The 24,501-nt window shown below is 39.4% G+C and overlaps 1 protein-coding gene across 2 annotated transcripts in view; it reads left to right on the top strand.

Moving 5' to 3' along the window:
- The window catches only part of Bard1 (BRCA1 associated RING domain 1), a 66,208-nt gene that overhangs the window by 21,367 nt on the left and 20,340 nt on the right, over window positions 1-24,501 (top strand). Inside the window, exons 5-7 of one of the 2 annotated variants that reach the window (XM_021165834.1) lie at window positions 6,818-6,898; window positions 8,226-8,398; window positions 20,168-20,276. In XM_021165834.1, the coding sequence (XP_021021493.1) occupies window positions 6,818-6,898; window positions 8,226-8,398; window positions 20,168-20,276 (363 nt within the window). The remainder of the gene's footprint in view (window positions 1-6,817; window positions 6,899-8,225; window positions 8,399-20,167; window positions 20,277-24,501) is intronic. The other variant, XM_021165841.2, reaches the window with a different exon arrangement.

The following is a 24,501-nucleotide window of genomic DNA, read 5'->3' as shown; positions in this document are numbered from 1 at the left end:
TCCTAGACTTATCTAGTTAATAATTATTATGCTCCATTCAGTTTTCTATTAGTAAGATTGTAGGCTGATGTAGTTTCTATGTCTCTCCTTCTGGGAATTTTCAGACCACAGATCAAGCATTCCCTTAATTTGGTAGAGAATGTTATTCCAACTATAAGAAAAATTTACCTTTATTAATGAGGATCTCTAGAGCCTAGTGTCTAGGCCAGTGCTTAATAAACTCTTATGGAGGTTGCTAGAGAAAATGTTCTTGACTTTTCAAACTATATAGTATGTGCCATATATTACTCTAGAGCAGAAATAACCATAGACAACAAGTAAACCAATTAAAACGACTTGCGAATTCAGGTGGCTCCCCCACAAACTGCAGCTTATATTCTGTTGTCCTAAGCATGGAAAAAAGCCAAAGTAGAACAGGTAGAAAAATTGTGGCATGATGGTATCCTGGTGACTTTTCTTCATTGATGTGTTCATCATTACTTTGTGCAAGTTTTTCTCAGTTGGCTGCCTACTTGAAGAGTCTTGCCCAAAGTAAAGTTGTCTATTTTGTTTTCTTAAACCTAATTATCTGATATTGTTATTGTTATTAATTGACTTATTCTCATTTGCTACATTTAAATATGCATTGATTTATATTGTTTTTTAAATCATTAATTAACAATCATGTTCTCTTAAAGTTTTATTGTGAGCCGAATGTGTTTTCCCACCTGTTTGTTTTTTGTTTGTTTTTACAATTCTGGGAAACACACAGGGCCTTACTCGGGCACTCTACCAAATAGCTGGGCTTTCAGCTTGTGTTTGAACTTGATAGATAGGATTTGGGAAGAAGACATATCAGTGGGTGTATCATCATTGTTACCTTCTTAGAAGTGGTTTTCATTTAATTCTCACCTTAATTTTTCCATATAGAGCAAGAATGAATTATTTAAAAATATGAGGAAGCCAAGCACTATAATTCTGTAGTCTTATTTTAGCTGTGTGTCCACCTACTTCAGAAATAATTTGCATGGGCCTTAATATTACAGCTACCATAAAATGGAGCAAGGAGCAGGGACCGGCGTTTCTTGGCACAGTGAATTCAGATTTGGTGACCTTTAAGACAGCCAAACCAACAAAGGGGAAGCAGTGGGTTTATGCAGGTCAGAAGGAAGGCCGTCCCAGGCTGCTGCTGTATTGTTGCACATAGGTGGATTTGCAGCTGCCACAGTTCATGGTACCTGTGATGGTTAATCTTGATTGTCACCCTTTTTAGAGCCTGGTCAAGTGGTTCACACCTGTAACCTTAGCATTCAGGAAGCTGAGACAGGAGTATTACTGTGAATTGAAGGACAACTTGGATTATGTAGCTAGTGCAAGGCTAGCCAGAGTACAAAACACTTCCCCAGTCACTCCACTCCTGATACCAATGTCTTTCTTAGCCACTGTTCTATTGCTGTGAAGAGGTACCATGATGAAGACAGTTCTTATAAAGGAAACACTTACTTGGGGGTGTACTTAGAGTTTCAGAGTGTTAGTTCATAGTTATTGTGCTAGAGGCAATGTGCTAGAGGAGTGGCTTGAGAGCTTTACTTTGAGGTCTGCAGGCATCAGAAAGAGACAGACGGACAGAGACAGATATACAGAAACACAGAGAGACAGAGAATATGAGCCTGTCGGGGCCTTTTTTATTTCAACTGCATACATTTTACTCCCTGATCCACATAGACTTGTAGTCACATCACAATGGAAAGTGTGTTTAGTCCAATTTCAAATGTCCTTTACATAGTCTTTCAGTCTCAACCCTGTTTAAAAGTCCAGGGTCTTTTCTGAGTGTCAAGGCATTCTCTGAACTGTAATCCCTTATAAAATCAGTCTCCAAAACTAGATCACATGCTACCAACATACAGTGGTACAGAATATGTATTACCATTTCAAGGGGGAGAGAAGAGGGAATAGTGAAGAAATACTAGACCAAAGCATCACTGAAAACCAGCAGGCCAGACTTCACGTTCTGAATCTCCATGTCCGATGTCAAGACGCTCTTCAGATCTCCAACTCCTTTCAGCTTTGTTGACTACAACACACTTCCCTGTCTTAGACTGGCTCTACACCCAGTCTGCAGCTCTCCTTGCCAGATAATGCTACACCTTTCACATCTTGGGGTCACCAATTCAATCCAGGCTTCTTGCAATGACTTCCCTAGGATTGCATGCAGGGTCTGCCCCAGGCCTAGCTTCAAAGGCTTTCCATAATGGAGGAGGAAGGTTCCATAAGTCCTTGACTCCTTGAGCCAGAACCTATGGCTGATGCTGTCCAGTTCTGCCACCTGAAATGTAACCCTCTTAATGACTTCCATTTACATAAGCTTTGTCTTGATAGTTTCTAGGCTGAGGAAATCGCTCAGGTTGCAGGATTAAGGTGGATGTGGATGGTGTCTCATCCTTAGATCACCACTCCCTTTATTCCATTGAGCATCAAGCCTTTAACACTTTAACCCTTGTTGGGCACCAGACATGGCCCCAGGTTATATTTCCTGGCACTGTTTTCTCCTCAAACTGTGATTTATACTTGTCTTTGCTTCACTTGCTCCTTTTCAGTGTAGGTCTGTATAATAGTGATCACTAGTAACCACACAAGGAGTCAGTACAAGGCTATCCGGAAATCTCTGCTTGTGCCCTTAATGTATAAAACTCTTCCATTTTATCCCCTTGCAGTGTTTTTAGGACAAGATCAGAAAGCAGCCATACTTTTTTGCCAGTGTATCACAACAATGTGGCCAGCCAACACTAGTCTTTCCTTCTGAAACCTTTCAAGCTGGGCCCCCACATTTCATATCACCCTCTGCACAGTCATCCAGGCTCCTGCTAAGATGGTCTATTAGTCATTGTTAAAGCATTCATTGATTTTCTAGTCCAGAGTCTTCCATATTCCTCTAAACAACAACATGGTCAGGTTTGTTACAGCAATATCCCAGTCCCTGGTAGAACCTTCTGTTTTAGAGACACTATGGCATTAACAAAGCATACCTCTGTGTGTGTGTGAGACAGATAAGAAGGCCTCTGACCTAAAGAATGGTCAGTCCATTGGATAATTCAGTCTTTAGAGGAAGTGGCTCATTGACAGTGTGTACTTACAGGCATATCTTACACTAGCCTTTTTTTCTGTTATTTCTACTCTTCTCTGCCTCCTAGTTGCCATGCTATGAATTGCTCTCTGCTACCTCTGAGCCACAATGGACCAAAGCCCCAAGGACACAATAAACCCTTCTTCCTATAAGTTATTTCTGTAAGGTATTTGGTTATAGTGTTGTAGAAGTAAGTAACATAGAAGCGATGGATTTGTCTTTCAAGAAGTAGGTTTTCTGAGAAGTGTAAGAGTCTGGCATTCCATGTTATGCAGACATAATAGATGCTACTATGTCATCTTGAAGGCATGGTGTTGAGAATCTAATGAATTATAATTCTGAGTAGATAGTCACAGAGAGGCTCTGCTTCAGAGTATATTTCCAGTCGGTTCTGTTATATTGTATGCGAAGTCACAGTATTTTGTTTCCTTCATGCTAGTGTCATGAGAAAGTAAAAGACACATAAGCAAACAGGGATCTGTGATATGTTCAAGATTTTATTTCTGGAACATCACATGGAGTCAGCATCTCACTCCTTCAGTTGGTCTCCCACCTCTGCTCTTGTGATACTAGTAACTTTTTTGTAGCGTTGAGTTGTCAGGATTATTTATTTATGAAATTACTTTCTTCTGTAAATTCTAAGAAGCCAGAGAACTGTTTACCATATTGCAGAACTCCATTCGTAAAGGTCATTTTGTTTTCTCTTTTAAAAATGACATCTGTCTTAGTTAGGGTTTCATTGCTGTGAAGAAACGCAATGACCACAACTCTTATAAAGGAAAACATTTAATAGGGGCTGGCTTACAGTTTCAGAGCTTGAGTGCATTATTATGGTGGGAAGCATGGGCAGTGTGCAGGCAGATGTGGTGCTGGAGAAGGAGCTGAGAGTTGAACATCTTGATCCACAAACAGCAGGAGAACTGTGTCACTCTGAGCCAAGCCTGATCATAGGAGACCTCACAGCCCACCCCACAGTGACACACTCCATCCACTCCCTATGAGCCAAGCATTCAAACACATGAATCTATGGGGCTATACCTGTTCAAACTCACAACATCTAATTGGTGTTAATGGAAAACTTAGCTATGATGATTATGTAACTTTTATTGTACTTAATTGTAATGTCCTGTTGTTTTTATGAAGATTTTATTTTTAGTGTTGTTTTAGGAGCATGTATTCTAATAGAGCAAAGGAAATTTGTTTGTATACTTTTAGAAACATACTGTATGTTTCTGGAATATGCACATATTCACAGTATGGGAGACCATATGAAGAATTTTTCTTTTTACTACAAAGATGCAGATATACAAATCCACTTGGGCACACACTTCTTTATTTTGGGGCCTTTAAAGTATTGCTTGAAAATACCAAAAGCATTTAAAATTTCTTGTAAGTCTTCCTAAATACTTTCTTCAGATGATTTTTTTTCCCCCTCAGGGCTTTAAGGAAATCTCAATTATTCTTTTAAGTTGTAAGGAATGAGAGAGTTCTACTAAAAAAATAATGCTCCTAGAGAAGAAAGTAATTTAAAGCAACAAGAAGCAGAAGTTAATTTATTTCCTGGAAACTTTATATCTGTGCAAACTCATCCAGTTACTGTGGACACCTCCTAATTATCATAATTTTATTTATGTGCATGACATTACATTCACATGAAGTAGAAAGATGAAAATAAGACAAACTTTTTAGTATTAGGGAGAAGAAAGCATCTTGGGTCTAAAGAGCTAGCAGTTTGCTAATCAGCTGTACATTTTAGGGGTAGACTATTAATAGAGCCCTACCTTTGATGATACTCAGAAGTGACATGAAAGCAAAGCAGGGAGCCTAGGAAACAGACTCAGTCTGTTTATGTCCCTACGGCTGCCACTTGGTTGGTTCCTGTTGACAATTCATGAGTGCTTTTGCTGTCTTTTTTTTTTTTTTTTTTTTTTTAATTATCCTCAAAGAGCTGGTTTTATTTTGCTTGCCATTACTGATAACAATTTTAGGGGAATTTTACAAACTTCATCCCACTGCATAAATACAATAATTTCTGCGCCAGTTGATAATGATAAAAACTGCCCACCTAGATTAGACAAGTTATCCCGATTATTCTGTCCTTTATGATATCATATCTATATATGGCTATTTAAAGCCATGTTGGTTCTGAATCATCCTGTCAGTCAGTCTCCATCTTGCTTTCTCCCTCTTCTTCCTCTTGCCTCTCTGCCTTTGCAACCCTTAGCTCCGCCTCCCTTTTCTTTGTGCAATCACAGGCCTCCTGCTGCACTGATATTTTAATGTAATTGGACAGGGAAAATCCTGTCACACTTTCCCTAATGCTTTAAGTTGCTTTTTTAAAAGGAGGTGATATGTTTTATAGCTAGAGGGTTTTTTTTTGTTTTTGTTTCTTTGTTTGTTTTTTAAGGCTTTAAGGGTGGGTTGACCAATACTTTAGTTTGTAACCAAGTATGGTAGATATATGCCAGATCCTTCCACCCACATTGGTGGGGAATGCATGTGATAAAGAGCCTGCAGTGTTTGTAGTTTGGAAATTGTGTTTCTGGACAGAGGAATAGAAACTAGAAGGTGGTGGAGGACATGCTTTTAGTAGCATGCACAGAATTTTGAGAAGAGAGATTATGCAAGCCCAATTCCCAGCCTTAGCTCCTTTGCCAAGGGTCACTTTGTTAAAGGGTAGCAACACAAGGAATTTTACATCTTCCTTCAGTTCACTCACCTGTATTAGGATTTTCTTAGATAAAGACATAGAAGACACAGAAGGCTCAGAATCGGAAGGAGACTTAATTTTCATGTCATTTAATAATTGAAAGTGTCTTAACTTGAAGGAAGAATGAATACTGTCTCCAGTCCTTTACGCCATGTTAACTTACTTATTTTCACTATCTTGTTCATCTCCTTTGAAAGCAGGCTCTGATACTACAATAATGACTGCAGCTCTTTTCCTTCTGCCCTCCCTGTGTCTGAGACATTGTTGAAAAGTTACTACGGGTGCCTCTAGAGAAAGATGGAAGCGTATTCAGCTAGTGAGAAGGACATGTAAAGAATATCATGGATTTAATGGAAGCTGTATTTCCTACCATTCAGTTAGCTGATAATGGGTAATGGTTTTAGTTTCAAAGCAGAGGATAAAATTAAATGCTGATTTTGGGTGTTGTTTGACTGTTTCTCTCAATCCCTTTCCTGGCATTTTAAACCGCAACTGCTTCTGCCATGAAGATACCTTTGGTGCAAATAAAGTGAATATAAACTAAATTAGTGACTTAGGGTAAATAAAGTAATGGCCAATAAAACAGTAAGTACTTTTTGGCAGTTTTAACATTGGTTTTATTGGCTAATTTTTTGGCTGTAAACAGCTTTGTTTATTTTAATGCTCAGACATATTTTGATACATGTTCATAATGGCATTTTTGCAAATGAAATGATGACTTGAAGTTTAGGATAGGCTTTGGCTTCATTTTGTATCTTGAACTGCATTTCCAATATGGACTGCTAGAAATATTCAAGTACAGAGCAAAGGCCTTGGCATCTCAGGACTTTAGAGACAGATATTCTTGGCTCATGAGCAGTAGTCAGCCTGTAAAGGGAGAGATAGTTTTGACTTGAAGAAGACAGTCTTATAATACAGCCCCAGTAGCCTCATTTCATTCATGATATATTTTAATATTCTTTAATTTTTTTCTTTCTTTTTCTTTTTTTTTCTTATTCTGCCAGGGTGATATACCTTCTGTTGAATACCTCTTGCAAAATGGAAACGACCCAAATGTTAAAGACCATGCTGGATGGACACCGTTGGTAGTTTTCCTTTGTATATCTTTGCAGTCTTGCGATCTCTTTGTTTTGCTCATTCTTCTTATGCTTATGGTTCTAGTTTATGGTTTGTGGTTGTTCATATATCATGCTCTGCCACCTACACTCTTTTTAGTCTGAAGAATTTATGCTTTGACCAAGTATGGGAAGGAAGTTATTTTTCATCTAGCTTTTCAGTTGTGACAGGAAAGTAATTGGTTACCTTTTGAGTACTTTAGATATAGGAGTCCAGCTTCACTGCATCGGTGGAAGTCAGCTCATGTGTGCAGGTAACAGCTATGGCAGACATGGGGCTGTGCTGTGCAGCATTGCCTGCTACTGGAACCACAGAGATTGGGTTTCCTGGGTCAGCATAGTCAGGAAGATAGGATGTGATTAACAGGGAGTACTTGGATCGTGTTTTACACTCTATCCGTTTACAGAGGCAGGAGTAGAAGGCTTTGTCCTAAACATTTAAAAATGTCTGTTTATTATTGGTAGCATTGATTACAATGTGAAGAATATTCTGGAAAAAGAATGGAAAACATACTTGGAAACAGTTTTAACATGTGTTAATGAAGACCATAAGCACTGGGTTAGAATGCAGCCCAGAAGTGTGTACAAAGAGAGGCCTTTATCTTGTAGACTAGAATTTCAGTATAGAAATGAGACTCATTAGGCCAGGTACAAAAGTGGCTTAAAGGTATAATATATAGATATGTTAAAATAAATACATAGTATATATAAAATAACTCCTTGCCAAGTTCTTAAGCCAAGAGGGCTTAATCTGGATTTAGTTCATTGTGTTCCACAGGCTAGCTAACATGGTAAAGGAACATTGGTGACCCCAGGTTCCCAGTCATGTCTCTCAGCAGAGATTTATATGTCTTGTAACCCTCCTGGGCTGTTGCTCTGCTGGATGACTAGGTGCAGATGTTGGTGTGCAGTTTGGGGTGTGGACGAAGCACTGAGTTCTCTTGAGCTTGGGAGACTTCCCCATTTCTGTTTGATCTGCTAGTTACACATTAGGAGTCTTTTTTGTACTGTTGTAATGTGTAGGAGAACAGAGGTGCTGTAGTTGCTCTAAAGCACAGTTTTTCAAGGAAAGCATGTGAGCCAAGGCTTGTCCTTTCCCACAGAGTACATGGATTTTCACTACTGCACATTTTACCATAAAAATTACGATAAGTGTCTGTCAACAGCCAGAAAATAGTTATTTAAGAGTAAGTTGACCGACTTGAGGTTCCCACTAGTTTCTCTAATGTGTATTTATTAACACACTGTTTTCCCATCTTCTTCCCACTTGCCCTATTTGAAACTTTGTTTGGATTAGCATGAAGCCTGCAGTCATGGGCACCTGAAGGTAGTGGAGTTGCTGCTCCGGCATAATGCCCTGGTGAACACCCCTGGCTATCAGAATGATTCGCCACTCCACGATGCCGTCAAGAGTGGCCACATCGATATAGTCAAGGTGTTACTGTCCCACGGTGCTTCCAGGAATGCTGTGTAAGTATCTAATTTTCAAAATGGATTTGTGTTCCTGAATGGTGATGTGTACCGAAGCAGTAAATACCCACGTGGGTATTTTGGTCTCTTATCTTCCACAGCTAAACTTAGATGTGCTGATCAGTGTGTGTGTGAATCCACACTCATGCTCTCTTCCTCAAAACTCACACACTTCACGAAGACTTAGTCTCTTCAGAAACAATTTCAAGCACATCTACAAACCTTGGTTTTCTAGACAAATTCACTTAGTGGTTATATCCTGTAGATTGAGTCATATGTAATGAAAATTAGATATTTAATTTTTGATACTTAATAGAAATTTGATTTAATTTTTTTGTGTTATTTAATACTTTAGACTCATTTTAAATATTCTGTTACCCCTTTCTGCATATTAGTCCAGCAAAAGTTAAAGTGTAGAAGAATTCAGATATTGGGTGTGCAGTTGAATTATCTCCCAGATTTTTCACATTATTCAAATGAGTCTCTGAGCAAATTGTTTTGCAGTGTCAGGGCACAGAGGAGCATTAGCGAATGCTGGCGGCTGCATCTTCAGATTACTATTGTCAAGAGGATCTCAAGCAAATGCCATATGCAGATTTTATATCTTTAATCTGTAACTTGGCTCCTGTCTTCCTATATGTTATTTTACTCTTTTCAGTTAATTAGGCAGTTGAAATGAAATGCAAGAATTGCTTCTTTGTGCCCTCATTGCGTTTGTAGGCTTCAGAAGAGCACAACAAAAGCTTTACCCTTGGTAGAGAGATAAAAGGCTACACCATGCAGATCCTCTGGCTTGTAATTTTAGTAGGTAGCCACTTAACACAGTTGAAAAACAATTTACCAATGAAGAATATACCATACCCTAGTACATTTAGCTTCAGCAAACTTATCAGCCCTTCTTAATTTCCCAGCACAAGTTATAAGGTAGTTGGGTCAAACTCTGGGAAAGATTATGTATGTATGTATGTATGTATGTATATTCCCACCTCTTGTGTGTGTGTGCACGCGAGGATGCACATGTTTTCTGTCTCTGTATTTGCATACAGGACTCTCATAGAGGTAATATATAACTATGTGCAGACCTTATAGCTATGACCCTCCTGTGGGTGTAGTAAGCCGTTTGATAAAGCAACTGGTTGCCTGGGTCAGGTGAAACAGAGTGCTTTCCATCCCAGGGTTCTTAAATCAGCCGTGACTACTTTAATGAATGGAGCACTGGTCGTGTTAGGGAACCCAGCTTTTATTTGTGACTCCATTATTGACTTTATAGCCGCAGGCAGGTTAATTTCTGTGCTTTGGTGTCCTCACCTATAAAACATGGTGCTGCCTGCTGCTTTTCTATTTCTTCAGAGCATAGTGAGGATTAATGAGCCAAAACACAGAGCCTGTCTTGTGGTTTGTACACCATGATTCTTCACTGCACTGTGAGGATTCGCTAATATACAAGGAGTGGGCACGAGGCAGGGATCCAGTCTGCCTTCATCGGTACTTTCTCAGAGATCAGGTACCATTTTGACATGAATGGCCTGACCTAGCAAAGTGACACAACTAGGTGTAGTTAAGCACTGTCTGGTAGACCTTTCTGCATTAAAGGAAATGTTTGTGTCACCGTCTGATAATCAGGGGCCAGTAGCTATCTATATTTGTGAAGCACTTGGAAATCACTTCTCAGAAATAAAGTCTTTAAGGTACTTAATTTTTACTAATTTAAATAGCCACATGTGCCTGGTAACTCCTGTGTTGTGTCTAAGGTTGGTACAGATAGCTCAGGTGGGAAGGAGGATTTACTTGGTAAGAGAAATTGAGACTGATGTTGGATAAAGGATAATCGGATAGATGGAAGTGTCAATTTAATATGGTGTGGTTGTTGTCAGTGAACATTTATTCTTTCTTTTGTAGCCTCTTGGTTATCATAAAATCCTCTCCTCTTGTATTGTTTGTGAGTTTGTGTGTGTTAATTGTGTATGAGCTGTTGTTCACTTGATTATCAGTATCATGTTGGTTTCCTTTTCAAATTCTTTTTCTTTAATTCATCCCCCATACTGGATAAGTATATGTTGAATTAAACTTTGTAGTCATGATAAACACTATACAAATCTGACCAAATAGTTATTTATTTATTTGAGATAGGGTTTCTCTTTGTAGCCCTGGCTGTTCTGTTCTGAAACTTGCTCTGTAGACCAGGCTGGCCTCGAGCTCAGAGATTCACCAGCTTCTGCCTCTTGAGTGCTGGGATTAAAGGGACGTGTTACCACCACCCAGCTCCCTTTCTTAATTTTTAAGTCCTTAAAACAAAAGGTCACTCTGCCTCCTGCCCTTTGTATGTGCTTTCATTTTGTCTGGAATATTCATTTCTGATTGCCAGTAGCTTATCCTTTGATACCATCTTAGATTTAATTTCATTTGTATTTTCTTTGTTAGTTTCAGATGTCTATATATGGTGCCTTTTTTGTCAATAAGGTTTAGGTTACAGTATATTTTCTTTTGGTCTTCCCATTCCATTATTTGCTTTATGGACCAGGTAGGGATCATGTCAGCTCTCCCAGTCTCTCTCAGTTACCTAACATAATCAGTTCTCATGTTTATGTGTAGAGAGTCAGTGTTCAGTGAGCAAAGACATGCTTCTTCAGCTTTCAGTAAGTATTTGGATGAGATTAAAATTTCGTCACATTTTAAAAACACACTTTTAGTATTTTGAATGAAAATGAGTAGAATCACCCATTGCAGTAAGTTGGCAAACGTCACCATTTACTTAGCATTTCCCCCATTTCTTTAAGCATTCTGCTGTGTGGCTCTTAGGAAGTTTTTAATCTGTTTTGCATGTGTGTATGGACAGATGTGTCTAAGTACCAAGGCTGTATTAGGTATTTGGTTTGCTGGATCCCCTAATGAATTAATGATTTATTTTATTTTATTTATCTGAGTACATTGTAGCTGTCTTCACACACACCAGATGAGGGCATCAGTTCCCATTACAGATGGCTGTGAGCCACCATGTGGTTCCTGGGAATTGAATTCAGGACCTCTGGAAGAGCAGTCAGTGCACTTAACCACTGAGCCATCTCTCCAGCCCTAGATGATTTGTTAATAGACATAATTCTCTCCCTCTCTGTCTCTCTCCCCTCTCCGTTCCTGTCTCCCTTCCTCTCTTTTGTGTGGGTATGGTTACTCTTCTGGACACCCTCTGTTAATTCCCTTCCTTAATGTCCCAGGGTTTATCGAGGACCGATGGCTGTCTCTGGCGATGGGTTCATTAGAGTATGATAGGCTCACCAGTGGGTGCACAACTGAATAGGATGCTTTCCTCTTCCCAGAATCCATTAGCTGCCAGTAGTTCAGTGTAAGTGGTGTGGGTGGCTTTGTGAGTCTCTTCTTCATCCTAGCTGACTTTTGTGCAGGCTCAACTTGTGTAGTCCAGTGTGTATTAGCTAGTATGTACAAGTTCCTTTGAGTTTATGTTTGCCATGGTCACGCTATGCTTAGAAGATAGCATTTTTGTAGCTCTTGTCCCTATCTTCAGGTTCCCATATTCTTGCCACCCCTTCTGTGCCAGTGTTAAGAAAAGGGGGTCCACGTCTGCAGCACTCAGCCGTTCTTTATTCTCAGTATCATGTGTGGCCGGCCGGGACTCTGTTGTCTTTTTTTTTTCCTTTCTTAAAAACAAAACTATATTTTGTGTTATTAAATTATTTTCATCTTTATGAGATGATTGCACACTTTGTTGTTCTCATGACACTTTTATTCATTTCAAAACATCCTTGTGTTCTGGCATACACTTGATTGATACTATTGTAATATATCTTTTTTACTCTTTTGAAGCAAAGTCTTGCTTATTGTCCAGACTACTCTGTTGAACTCCTGGGCTCAAATCACCTCCTGCTTCAACCTTAGTAACTGGGTAGTAACTGCTGAGTCAACAACTCGTCAATATAAGTAATTATTGAGGCTTTATGGGAGGTCAGATGTAGAAGAAAGGATAGAACATCTAATATTGCAAAGCAATTGAGTTTATAGGCATCGTATTGCATGTGGATAGAAGGGAATCTTGAAATGATCTATATAAGGCAAGGCATGCTAGGGATTAGTGATAGCCAGTGTAAATGTGTATCATTGATATTCTACATTTACTGATGTCATCAGTGGAGTCTTCCTAGTCCTAGTTTTTCTCACAGAAGCTATGCTCTTCAACTGAATTTTTCTATTGTATTGACCCTAAGTATTTATAATTGCAGAGGGTAGGAAGTAACATGTCTGCCTACTTTAGAATTTACATTGCGGTTTGAGTTAGCTTCATTTTTTTGTATTCATTGTTGAAGTCACATTTTGCTGGAGTGTTTTATAATGTGTGTTGAACTTGTACTGTGTAAACTTCATAATACTTCACATTTGTTCTGATTCTCATTTATCTCTGTATTTAATTGTGGGTAATTTATCTTCTGTTAACTAAGAATTCGTTGTCCAAGAGGAAAACTAATTTTATTTTAATCTTGGCTAATGAGAAAGAATATGTATCTTTTATAGTACGTGTTATCCAGTGATTTTTGCACTGATAGTTGTCCAAGCTGCATTTGTCTTTCTCCGTGCCTTCCTACAACCCCTTGCAAACCTTCAGCTGAGATTGATGCTGTCACCTTAGAACTGTTTGGAGTATGTTGAAAACATTACACGCTATCCCTCCTTCCCAAATATTGGAACTGGTGATTGGTTTCCTGTTAAGAGCTTTCCCTTGGATGGACATTGAATTCTCAAGTAGAAAAATACTATATGGAAGGTTGGACCTATTAATTGTTTTCTTGCCCTAGTAAATTTTTTAAAAAACAGATCATGTACAGCAAAGATAACTGTTTTGTAGCCTTAAAGAAGCATGTTGCTCCTTTGAAAGATTGCTTTTGCCTGCTCAGAGCAAGCAAAGTATTGTAAAAAATGAAGCCTTTGTGATTCAGTTTTATAGTTGTTCAGAAAGGATTCCGTTCATTCATTCTCGTGACATTTTGTCATGTCTTGTAAGTTTAGTTCTAGTAAAAATGCCTACTTTATGTTTTTGAATGTTGGGTGATCTACATATGCAAACAAAAATTTTGTTTTTGCATCTCTCCTTACTTTATCTTGTTACAGCTGATTCAGGGCACAGCTGTAGGTAGGTCACTCCTGTATGGGAAAGGACATTAAAGGAGTTTATTGTCTGAACACTGTCTTCTGGGTAGAGCGAAATGGTAAACACCTCAGTTTAACCCTTCAATAACTGAAGGGCACCTTCTTAATCCATCTTGATGATAGGAAGGAATCTTGGCTAAGAAGCATTTTCAGCCCCTGTCTCATACTCTTTATGTTTACATTGTACCATATAGGGAAATGAAGGTTCTTATTTTAATATTTAAAAAAAATCATGCTTCAATGTATTTTCCATTATTAAGCATCCAAACTATTATTATAAAATGTGTGTGAAATGTATCATCAAGCGGGGGAAATTATAATATGATTTGCACTCCAGGTATACCCTGTCATGTTTTCTTATTTCTTTTTTCTGTCTGTCTCTCAGTGGTGCAAATCTAGCAGGATTAGCAGTCACTGAGCTAGTACTATTTGCTGGCCACTGTCTTATGAACTCATGATACAGCAATTCATTTGATCTTTTTAGTAGTCATAGAAAATTAGGTTCTAACAGCCCCCCTTTACAGGTAAGGAAATGGACACAAGAGATTGAAGTAGTTTGTGTGAAAGGCCACACAACTGATCCTAGCACTAGAACTTGAATTTGGGCAGTGCTCCTCTGGAACCTGGCTCTTAGCTCTCATGTACTACCATGCTACCCCTCCTACTGAAGCCTGTTGCTTCAGGAGAAACGTCCACCTTTCATACCATTGCTTTGTTCTTTCAAATGTAGGCACACGTAGCTCTTGCTTTCCATACCTTTGTTTTCTTAGGCACATGTGTGTTCCTCCTCTCCCCACTCCTTTTCTTCATCCGTTTCCTCTCTTCTCCCCCCTTTTCAGTTTTGAGGAGTCCCTAGACTAACCCACAGTGCCCTCACATCTTTCTCTCTGCTTGGAGGACTCTTATTCTGTCTCTGTATCCCTTTCTAGGTCTGGAAAGTCTCACAAGACTGAAAAGTTGGCGCAGTGTGCTTCTCTCATTGAGCTCTGTCGAGATGGAAAGTGCCTTTGTGTAACTGGCTCCATAGTGTGGAAAAGAGGAGGAAAACCTACCTTGTTGGATGGATGAATATTTTCAAACTGATTACATAGCAATGCTTACCACATTCTCAATGTGTGTAAAGTACATGGATGATTATTGATTCTATCACATGCCATCATTTAGATGCATAAGTATTGTTAATTTTCATACAGTCTATTAGTGTGTTCAGTAGAACCGATCCCCCCCCACCCCCCCAGCTGTTAGGTAGTAAAATCCTGTAGCTTAGGAACACTCATCTTCTGTGAGGGTGTTTGTTTGTTTGTTTGTTTTTTGTTTTTGCTTTTGTTTTTTGATACAGGGTTTCTCTGTGTAGACCTGGCTGTCCTGGAACTCACTCTGTAGACCAGGCTGGCCTCGAACTCAGAAATCTGCCTGCCTCTGCCTCCCGAGTGCTGGGATTAAAGGCGTGCGGCACTATGTCTGACTTCTGTGAGGGTTTGAACATGTAAAATCCTTAACTTTTTCTGTAAAAATTTTAAATGAAATATGTAAAATCCTTAACTTTTTCTGTAAAAATTTTAAATGAAATATATTTTCTAAAATGTGATTTAAATGAGAGAAAACCAGGCACTAAGGAAGCAGAGAGAGGTAGATCTCTTTAAGAGTTCAAGATTAGCTGAGGCTGCATAGTGAGACCCTGTCTTAAAAAACAAAACCCAACCAAACAAAAGCACTGGAGATGGCCAATCAAATGGCTAATGGCATCCGGTATAGGCTCTTGTCTCCAGGCCTGACTGATGTGAGATCACTCCCTAGGACCCAGGGATCATATAGGAAGGGAAAGCCCAACTACAGCCCGTGCGCTCTGGTCCCCACACACTCACACTTAAACAAGTAAAACCGTAGGGCAAGCAGTATATGCTAGAGGGAATTAAGTTGGAAAACCTGCTTAATATACTGTGCTACAAATCAATAGAGAAAATTAATAAAAGGATAGGTTTTTGGTCAATGATCATATAATATGCTTCAGTAACCAAGTAGACAGCATTTTTAGATGAATTCCTGATGCATGAAGAATATTATTTATATGTGATCATTTGGAGTTCACAGAATTTTAAGAGATTTTTCTTGATACAAGGCATTAAAGGAATGGTTAGAAATGATACAAATGGAAGTTATTCATATAGTCAAGAACTACAAATAATTTTATAAACCTGTGCCCTGAAAATACCTTAGTTATTGTTGGTGCTGCACTGACCCCCACACCCTTGCTTTAACAGTTTCCCAGCTGTAGTGTCTCCTTCCCTCTAATGTCCATTGCCCATGTCTAATACTGGAGTAGTTTCTTCCATTGTATTTTACTGACCCATGTGTTCATGTAGTAGAAGGCTGCTTTCCATGTGGTGCATACAGCTAGCTCAGCAGCCATATTGCTGTTCCTTCCTCGGGCTCTTCCCTTCCCGTTCATCTCCCACATGCCAGTTTCCAGTCTTGGCCCAAGACCATTTCATTTGCCGTATATATTCTTTACCTTTATTTCACCCCATTAACCCCATTACTTTTCTTTGAAATATATATGATCAGTTTCAGTTTCATACTTTTGAGATAGTATTTGCTCGCAGTTGTTGATAAAGAATGAAAAGTTCTACACACTGTATTCTTTCTTCTGGATGTGAGTATTAGGGCTAATGCTTCATGCCAGAAAATAGAGAATATTGCATTTATATTTAGTTAGGAATCATTGTGCAATCTCTTTGTAGTCCTTTTTAATAAAATAATAAACTATGTCTATTTTGAGTTAATGTAATCATAAAAAACCTTTAGTATACAATGATGGTGAATAACTAATTTACCACTGTTATAATTAGCAGTCTCAGTGTTAGTGACCATGCAATAGCGTGCTACTTTTCCTTCACATATCTATTTTACACAAAGCGAATGAACAGTATGAATTTTAAATTAGTTTTTCACACTATACCTGTTACCCAAGTGTTAATCCATTCAAATATTATGGAAAGAAAGCATATTTTGTGTATTTCCACATAAGAGTGGAATATGCCTCATCTTTGCTTGTTGTGTTTAAGTTTCTACCTGTAAACCTTACTCTGTTTCAATATTTCTGTGGTTGACAGCAAAACACCAAATTATGACAGTGTCTTCTATGGCCCTGTCTTAGTCTATAAAGCAGGACTAGGCTTAGACTTTTTTTGGAACCTGTGGTATTTGAACATGTCATCTGTAATTTGTATATAATAAATACATATCTTATAAAAAAATCCTGCTACAGTTTATAAAGAAGTTCTTCATAATGTGAGGATTTAATTGTTTTAGGCCATTTTGCCTGCCTGCCTGCCTGCCGGCTCTATCTGTCTGTCTGTCTGTCTGTCTATCTATCTATCTATCTATCTATCTATTGATCTATCTGTTGTCATAGGGAAGTCTTATTTTTGTTTGTATAACAATGCTAATGTCATCTGTTAGTGTGTATTAAAGTTCACTTGGTTAAGCTTTCTGTGAATTCTGAAATCTACTTGTTAGAAAGTCCTCATGTGCTTGGTATGTGTGTGTGTAAACTTTGACTTTGTGTACCCATGTTTGCAGTTGGTGGTTTAAGAAGTAGAATCTTGATTCTTCAGTCAGAATTCCATTGTGATGGTCATTTATAGCATATGTATATGAGGAGATAGTATAGTTGGTATGTGAGTATGAAATTGGGACATTTCCAGTAGAGTAGACGGGATCCTTTTGAATTGCTGTGACATTGCCTGCTGTAACTGTAAACAGTGCCTCATGCCACATTGTTGTAAATCAGAAACCTAAAATGCAGTTGCCTTTTACCGTGGCTGGAGAAGGAGTGTTGCTAAGGCAAGGTCCATGGTGTGGACCTGGGCAGAAAGGGGAACCTGAGAATGCAGGCTTGTCACTGGTATTCAGCACTGCTGAAAGATGACAGCACCTGAGCCTGTTGGTCATGAGTCGCTGTCATGAGAGATTTGCTGTGACTCACTTCTTATCTTAATCTCGTAGCTCTCTGCCCCCAAGATGCCATTATAATAATAGCTTTCCCCAAGGTCATTTACTGGAGAGGCTCACATCCTTGGTGTGTGACTTCTGTGCCTTGTCCAACAAGCTTGACACTTTCCCTTCTCCTTCTTCCTGTAGTGTTTTATTCTTTTTCCTCTTAAGACATTTTTAGACACTCAATTCAGTTTATAAAATTGGTTTAGTGTCTTGATAATATTTTTGGCTCCCACTTAACACACTATATTTTCACTTTGTGCTTTGTATAAAGTCTAGAGTATTGTACATGTTTGATAAGCACTGAACCATGGAGATGTATCTCTCTCTCTCTCTCTCTCTCTCTCTCTCTCTCTCTGTGTGTGTGTAATGAGCTGTAATGGAAGGTATAAATACCATAGTCTTAAAACCCATAAGATATTTCAAAAGATAACTTCAGTGTGAAAGCTTAATACCATAGGTATATAAAAATATATTTTAAAAATATTCTCCAACTATAAAGAAAAGGAATGTTTGACCAAGTGTTATAGCTTTAACAAATTATTTATAATGGATATATTAAGCATGGACAGTATTGAATGTTACTGAGTATGATACAAGACAAGTGTGACCTAATCAGATCATTGGAACCTGCCACTCTGGTTTATGTTCTAGGAAATAATAGAGTCCTACTATGATCTTTGAAACCTCTTCCAGAATGACATGCTGTGACTTGGAAAGCAGTGTGTGTTCAGTGATTGTTAATCAGCTGTTCTCTGAAGCATAGAATCTACAGTGGCCATGATTTATTTAGACTAGATTGAGTACGCATGCTTGCCATGTGTGCATGCATGCTAGAACACACACACACACACACACATTGGTTGTTTGTTCTGTGTTGTAGGTTTGTCCTAATGGTCCGAATAGCTTTCTTTTTAATAATCTAGATTTTTATTTGTTTATATAGACAATAGCACCTATAGTAGCTCTAGTAAATGGTTTATGTTTGCACATAAAAACATATGGTCATTAATGAGTAGGAAATAAAAATATGAATACACAGAATACAGAATTCTGAAAACGTACATGCAAGTTCTATTTAGTTAACGATACTCCCTTAATGGAAAATTTCATTTAAAAAGTTAATTTTCTTTACTTAATCTGTTTTTATGGACTATACTTAATCATGTTATTTCTCCTCCCCTGACTCTTCCTAGATTCTGCCCATCTCCTTATCCACTCAATTTCATTTCATTGATTCTTTTTATCTGTTATTGTTTCTGTTTCACCACTTTCAGCCTGAGTTTGACTTTTCCTTGCCCTCTACTCTTAGAGTATTAATTTCTTGTTGTTCTAGAGCTTTCAGGTGTTCACTGAGTTTCTAATATAAGGTCTCGTCAAGCTCTAGATGTAGACAGTCTGTGCTGTGAACTTGCCTTTTGGAACTAACTGCCTTCACTGTATCCCTATGCTGTGTTTTTATTTTCATTCCATCGTAAAAAGTTTTACATTTCTTTGTTCACGTTTGTCTTGACCCATCTTTTTCACTCAGTAGTGAGTTGTTGAGCTTTAGTGAGTTTGTCTGCTTTCTGTGGTTTCTAACGTTAATATCTAGGTTTAACTCATGGTAATCAGATAGACTGCAGGATATCAATTTCAATTTTTTTATTTAATTTGTTGGTTGCTTTGTGCCCTAATCTATGGCCACTTTTGGAGAAAGTCCCATGGGCTGCTGAGAAGAAAGCAATATTCTTTAGTGTTTGGGTGGGGTGTTTTATAAATGTGTACTATGTCTATTTGGTTTATGACATTATTTAACTACGGCATTAGTTTTTGTCTATTGGCCCGAGTGACAATATATGCCCCTCTATTAACAAGAGTGGGCTATTCAAGTCTCCCAGTGTCTCTGTTTTAGGGTCCACACTAAGAGGCTGAGTTCCTAGGTAATGGAGGTCGGCTGGAAGGAGGCTCTGAGACCCAGATGTGATGGCTCTGGGGTCTGGGTAATTCTGGATCCTAGCCTTAGGTCTCTGGTAGGGAGATGCTCTGTGGGTTGGTGGTGGGGGTCTCAGAGCAGTGGAGATAGGGTAGAAGGAAAGGCTGAAGGGGAGGGGCCACAGGGAAGAACTAATGGAACCTGAGCCTGAGGCCAGACTCCTAAAGGGATGAAGTGGGCTGGGAGGAGAGACGCCTGCAGACAGGCTGCAGAGGGGTGGAGGGGGAACCAAAGGTAAATCTGGAGAGACGGACGATACAGTTTGCCTACCTGAGACCCAGCCTAGTGTGGAGGCTGTGAGTCTCTGGTAGAGAGCTGCTCTATGGGTCGGAGGTGTTATAGAGGAGATGGGCTAGTAGGAAAAGGTGAAAGGAAAGGGCTGCAGGGAAGAAGTAGGAAGAACCTGGGGCCTCACCAGGAGGCAGAGTCCCTAGGGAATGGAGTGCTCTGGGTTCCTCTTTCCTTCCTCACCCAACTCAGTAGCATTGGTAGTAGATCCTCATGACTGAGTGAGCTCTGACACTTTGGTTACAATTGTGTATTACTAAGGATGTTGAAAATAGTTCTAGAAGTGTGACTCTTTGTTAAGAATGAAGTTACACATTTTATTTACTTAAACCCATGTGCACTTCTTTTAACAGTAACATATTTGGTGTGCGGCCTGTGGATTATACAGACAATGAGAATATAAGATCATTATTGCTGCTGCCAGAGAAGAATGAATCATTCTCAACTAGCCAGTGCTCTGTCGTAAGTGTGGAGTCCGCTTTGCTACATTTGTCTTTTATTGAACTTGGTTATAAAAGGAAAAAATAGGAAAACTTCCAGTTAGCAGATAGCTTTTATTCACCAATACTAAGCAGGTCCGGAGTACTGACTACTATGGATTCAAAGACACAATCAGAATAAGTCTAGCAAGACATCTTATTGAATCCTTTGCACTTTAGGCAGCATTCATACAACAATGAATTTGACTAAAACAACTCTTATTTCAAGGAACTTGCATGCCAGTAAGAGGTAGAGAAGAAATGGTCAGAAAATATGTAAATTGATACATGCACTCATTTCAGAAGTGGATATACAAGTGCTTTCAAGATGGCTTTGTAGTGTGTAACTGGGTGAGGTGCTAGGCTCCTGAAGGACACTGTGTTAGTGAGGGTCTTTTTAGGAACAATTTAAACTAAGACAGATTATGAGAGGGAGGCAGCCAGGTGGCCACATAACGGACATTGTATAGAGACCCTCAAGCAGATGAAATGGCTATGCTTGAAGATTCCAGAGTTTGTTACTGCTGGCAATAACTGAGAGTTTGAGAATGGAGACCACTGAAAAGTTTCAGCGCAGGAGTGACAGGGCTGAACTTCTGTTCTGCAGAGTGTGGGAGAGTAGAAGAAATAACACGCAAGGTTGTGGCAGATAAGACTCTAACTAAATGAATAGCATTGAAGGTGTGTGAGAAGTAGTGTGGTTCAGTGTGTGTGTTTTTCAGCAGTACTTATTCTCTGGTGAGTGGAAAACAAGCAGAATTAGTCTCGCTGGAGTCATAAGGTAGTTGGTGCCAATTCCTAGTACTGGGAGAGGAGACCCTTTGTCCTCTGATCCAGTTGTACGTCTAGTGATGGAACTGTTAAATAGTAATTGGATATGTGAGCCTGTGAATTAGATAAGAGGTACCAGCTAGGGACAGTGGAAGAAAGACCTATTCCTTGGGAACTCATAGCCAATTGGAAGATATAAATGTAAAAAAGTCTATTATAAATTCTAATATATAATAAGAGCTCATGAAATGTGCAGAGGCTGTAACATGTGCAGTAGGAGCAAGCTCACTTCAGAAGCTGTCAGGAAGAACTTCACAGAAGATGACAGTGTCTGAGGGAAAGAGCTGACGAATGCTGTTGTGGAAGATAACAGACAGCTTGTAATCATCACCACGGTCTGTTACAAAGGCCACCGTGGGCACTGCTGACTGCACTCAGGACCCATGTTTTTCCTTTACTTGATGCCCTTGACTTAGTGTCTCTGGTGTTACGGATATGTCCTTGTGCCTGTAAGATAGTTGCTATAATTCCAGATGTGACAGTGGCCAGCTAGAAGACAGCAAAGCATTTTGTTGGAGCCTTTGCTGAGATCTTTCTTGTGCTTTTTGTTAGAACTGGCTACAAATTGGTTTTGAGGTATCCAGGGATAGAGATGGGACAGATCTTGTAGGGCGACTACCTAATAAAGTCTGACTGTTGTTAGTGTAGAAGATGAAAAGAATGGGTTTTGTGCGGAAAACCAGCAAAGCCCATTGCTTCAGCTTCTCAGAGGAATGGAGGCATAGAAAACCCTTGGAAATTTGAAGAACTCAATGTTTAGTGTGTGAAGAGCATAAAGAACGTTAAGTAGTTTCAGGGTGGGAAGCTAGATTGGGATCAGCCTGTGAGAGGCCATAACTTTTTAATAGGGACTTTAGATTTAATGGGGCCTCATCAGTGTGTTTATACCTGGAAGAAAACGGTCTGCAGGAGAGCTGGCAGTCAGACTCAGCTCAGGCTGAGTGGAGGTGGCTGCAGTAATGTCTAGAATTCATAGGATCTGAAATGATGGTTGATGGTAGTGAGATGAGAATGAGGAGGATGGGGAGAAGAGACAGACACAGTGAGCTCACTTTATTTTCATGTTTATTCGAAGGATAGAAGGATGTGGCACTATGACCAAGCCTTCTTATTGTCTTAATGGTTGACACCTAGCTAAGGAAGCCAGTGACTGATAAACAAATCTGTGTACGTGGGAATAGTAGGTCATGTGCAGTTGTTAAGAGGTAATGTCTGGGATGTGATACCCACTAACTACTACCAGAGTCCACTCAGTCAACCCAGGCTGCTTTGTTGGGTCTTGTCAGGCTGAGTGAAGCCATGGCTGTTCTTCAGAGCCCTTCTCATCCAGAAAGGGCAGAGCAGTGGTGATTGATGCCATTGCTCAGTTACAGATTTAGCCTGAGCTGGTTATAATCTGCCGTGGTCGCAGGTGCTGTCATGGGTGGTCTCCTTTATACCCTGAGAAACGTTATCTTTTGTTTTAGACTGCAGTCTGATAAATGTGTTCCAAATGATAGTTTGGGAAATGAAAAGGACCTAGAAGTCAGCACTTTAATTTCTTCCTTTTAAAAATGGAAAAATTGAGACCTAGAAAGGTCATGATTTGCCCAGGATTATTAACCAGACATTAAACATTTTTTTTCTTAATGGACAGAACTTAGCTTTCATAAATCTTGGATCTGCTCTGCCATGCTTTATACTTTGGTTTTTATTTTACTGATTTGTACTTGAACTTCCTGCCAGACATGGTATGTCTAAGTTGTTATCATGCATTATTTTAAATGTGTAAGAAATACAGATACTTTTATGATATTCTTGGAGTCTTATGGCAATCACCTTCGAAAAGATTTTTATTTTGAAATCTAAGAAACATACACTTTCTATATGCCATGTGAGATTGAGTTTATCATTATGTCTTTTTGTTGTTTCAAGATAGGTCTTCACTATGTAGCCTAGGATAGCCTAGAATTTACAACTTATCTGCTTCTGCCTCAATCTTATAATGATTGATATTTGGCTCGGGAACCTAGTGGGTGATAGAGGCTATGTAAGTGGAGATGGTAGGTCATATATAGTCATTAAGAGGTAAGGTCTGGGATGGATGCCCATAGCCACCATCAGACACCACTCGCTCAACCTGACTGTCTTGCTAGGTCTTTAGTCTATCAAATACATTCCCTTTCAGGTCCTGGCTTTAAGTTATTTTCTTACCAAGAATAGATTTGAGAAGCCAGGGTTCCTACATCTTGCTTCCTTAACCCTTCAGACCTGATTGTATCGATTTATACTGAAATTAGAATCTTATATTTACTAGATAAGTAGTCTACCCATGAGCTACAGCCCCAACTCCATACCATTGCTTAAAAGCAGCATTCTCCCAGTGCTGCTCACTGCCCACCCTTTGTTCCCTTTACCCTACAGCTGAGGGAACGGCAGCACATTCCTGCTCTTGTGTCTGTCTGTCTGTCTGCCCCGTTAGAATGTAAACCGCATGAAGGCAGGGACTTGTTCCCTGTAACAGGTTTTCTCCTGGAGAGCAGTGTGGCGAGTACTGAGTTCTCACTTATAGTGTGTGGATTCTGTGAGTGGGCTTTTAAGCCCCAGAGAGTGGTGAGTGTGTTGCATGCTGGTCCCCACATGATGTACACTTGCTTGACAGTGGAGTCTAGAGTGGTTATATTTATCCTGCCAACTGTGCTGAGGCGCTGCATCAGGGAATGTGTAGAAGGGTGGTGGTGAAAAGTCGATGCAGTTTAATTCCTTTGTGTCTCATTCAAAGCTGTGTTTCAAGTAAAACTTGGTGGCTCTGCTTTGAGGCTGAGAACCAACCTCTGCTTTTACTGAAAGCTTCTTGCCATGTCACTTAGGGTCTTCTCTGTCCCTTACAGCAACATGTTTATCTTTTCTACTCTTTCCTGATTCTTTAGGGATTTTTTTTTTATTGTCTTTGCTTATGTTTATGTGTGAGTGTGTATGTGACTAGATTCACCCTTACTATGCACACGTGGAGGACAGGAGACGGCCACAGCAGTCATTCTCCTGCCACTAAGATGGGGATCAGACTCAGGTAGTGAGGCCTAGCTGCAAGCTCCTTGTCCCCCTGTGCCCCCCTTTTAGCCACCTTTTCGGATGCTTTAAGTCCACTAGTCTGATAAATTTATTAACAATAACAGCAATTTTATCTACAAAAGTACCATATTGAGCTTAGTACTGAGTTTACTTATTGTCAAGGAACAAATGCCTAGGTTTCTATAAAGTGAGAGTATTACCTCTGGATTTATTTGAGCATCCTGGTTCTGACACCTCCTTACTTGAATGAAACTCTCAGTCCCTATGATGTGTAATCCCAAGCTGACATGTGACCTTGGCAGTTGTTTACTTTATATTTTATTATA

Source organism: Mus caroli, chromosome 1, assembly GCF_900094665.2.
Source record: "Mus caroli chromosome 1, CAROLI_EIJ_v1.1, whole genome shotgun sequence".
NCBI classification, from domain to species: Eukaryota; Metazoa; Chordata; class Mammalia; order Rodentia; family Muridae; genus Mus; species Mus caroli.
Note: the sequence above shows the minus strand (reverse complement) of the source record. Positions and strands in the feature narration are given on the sequence as shown.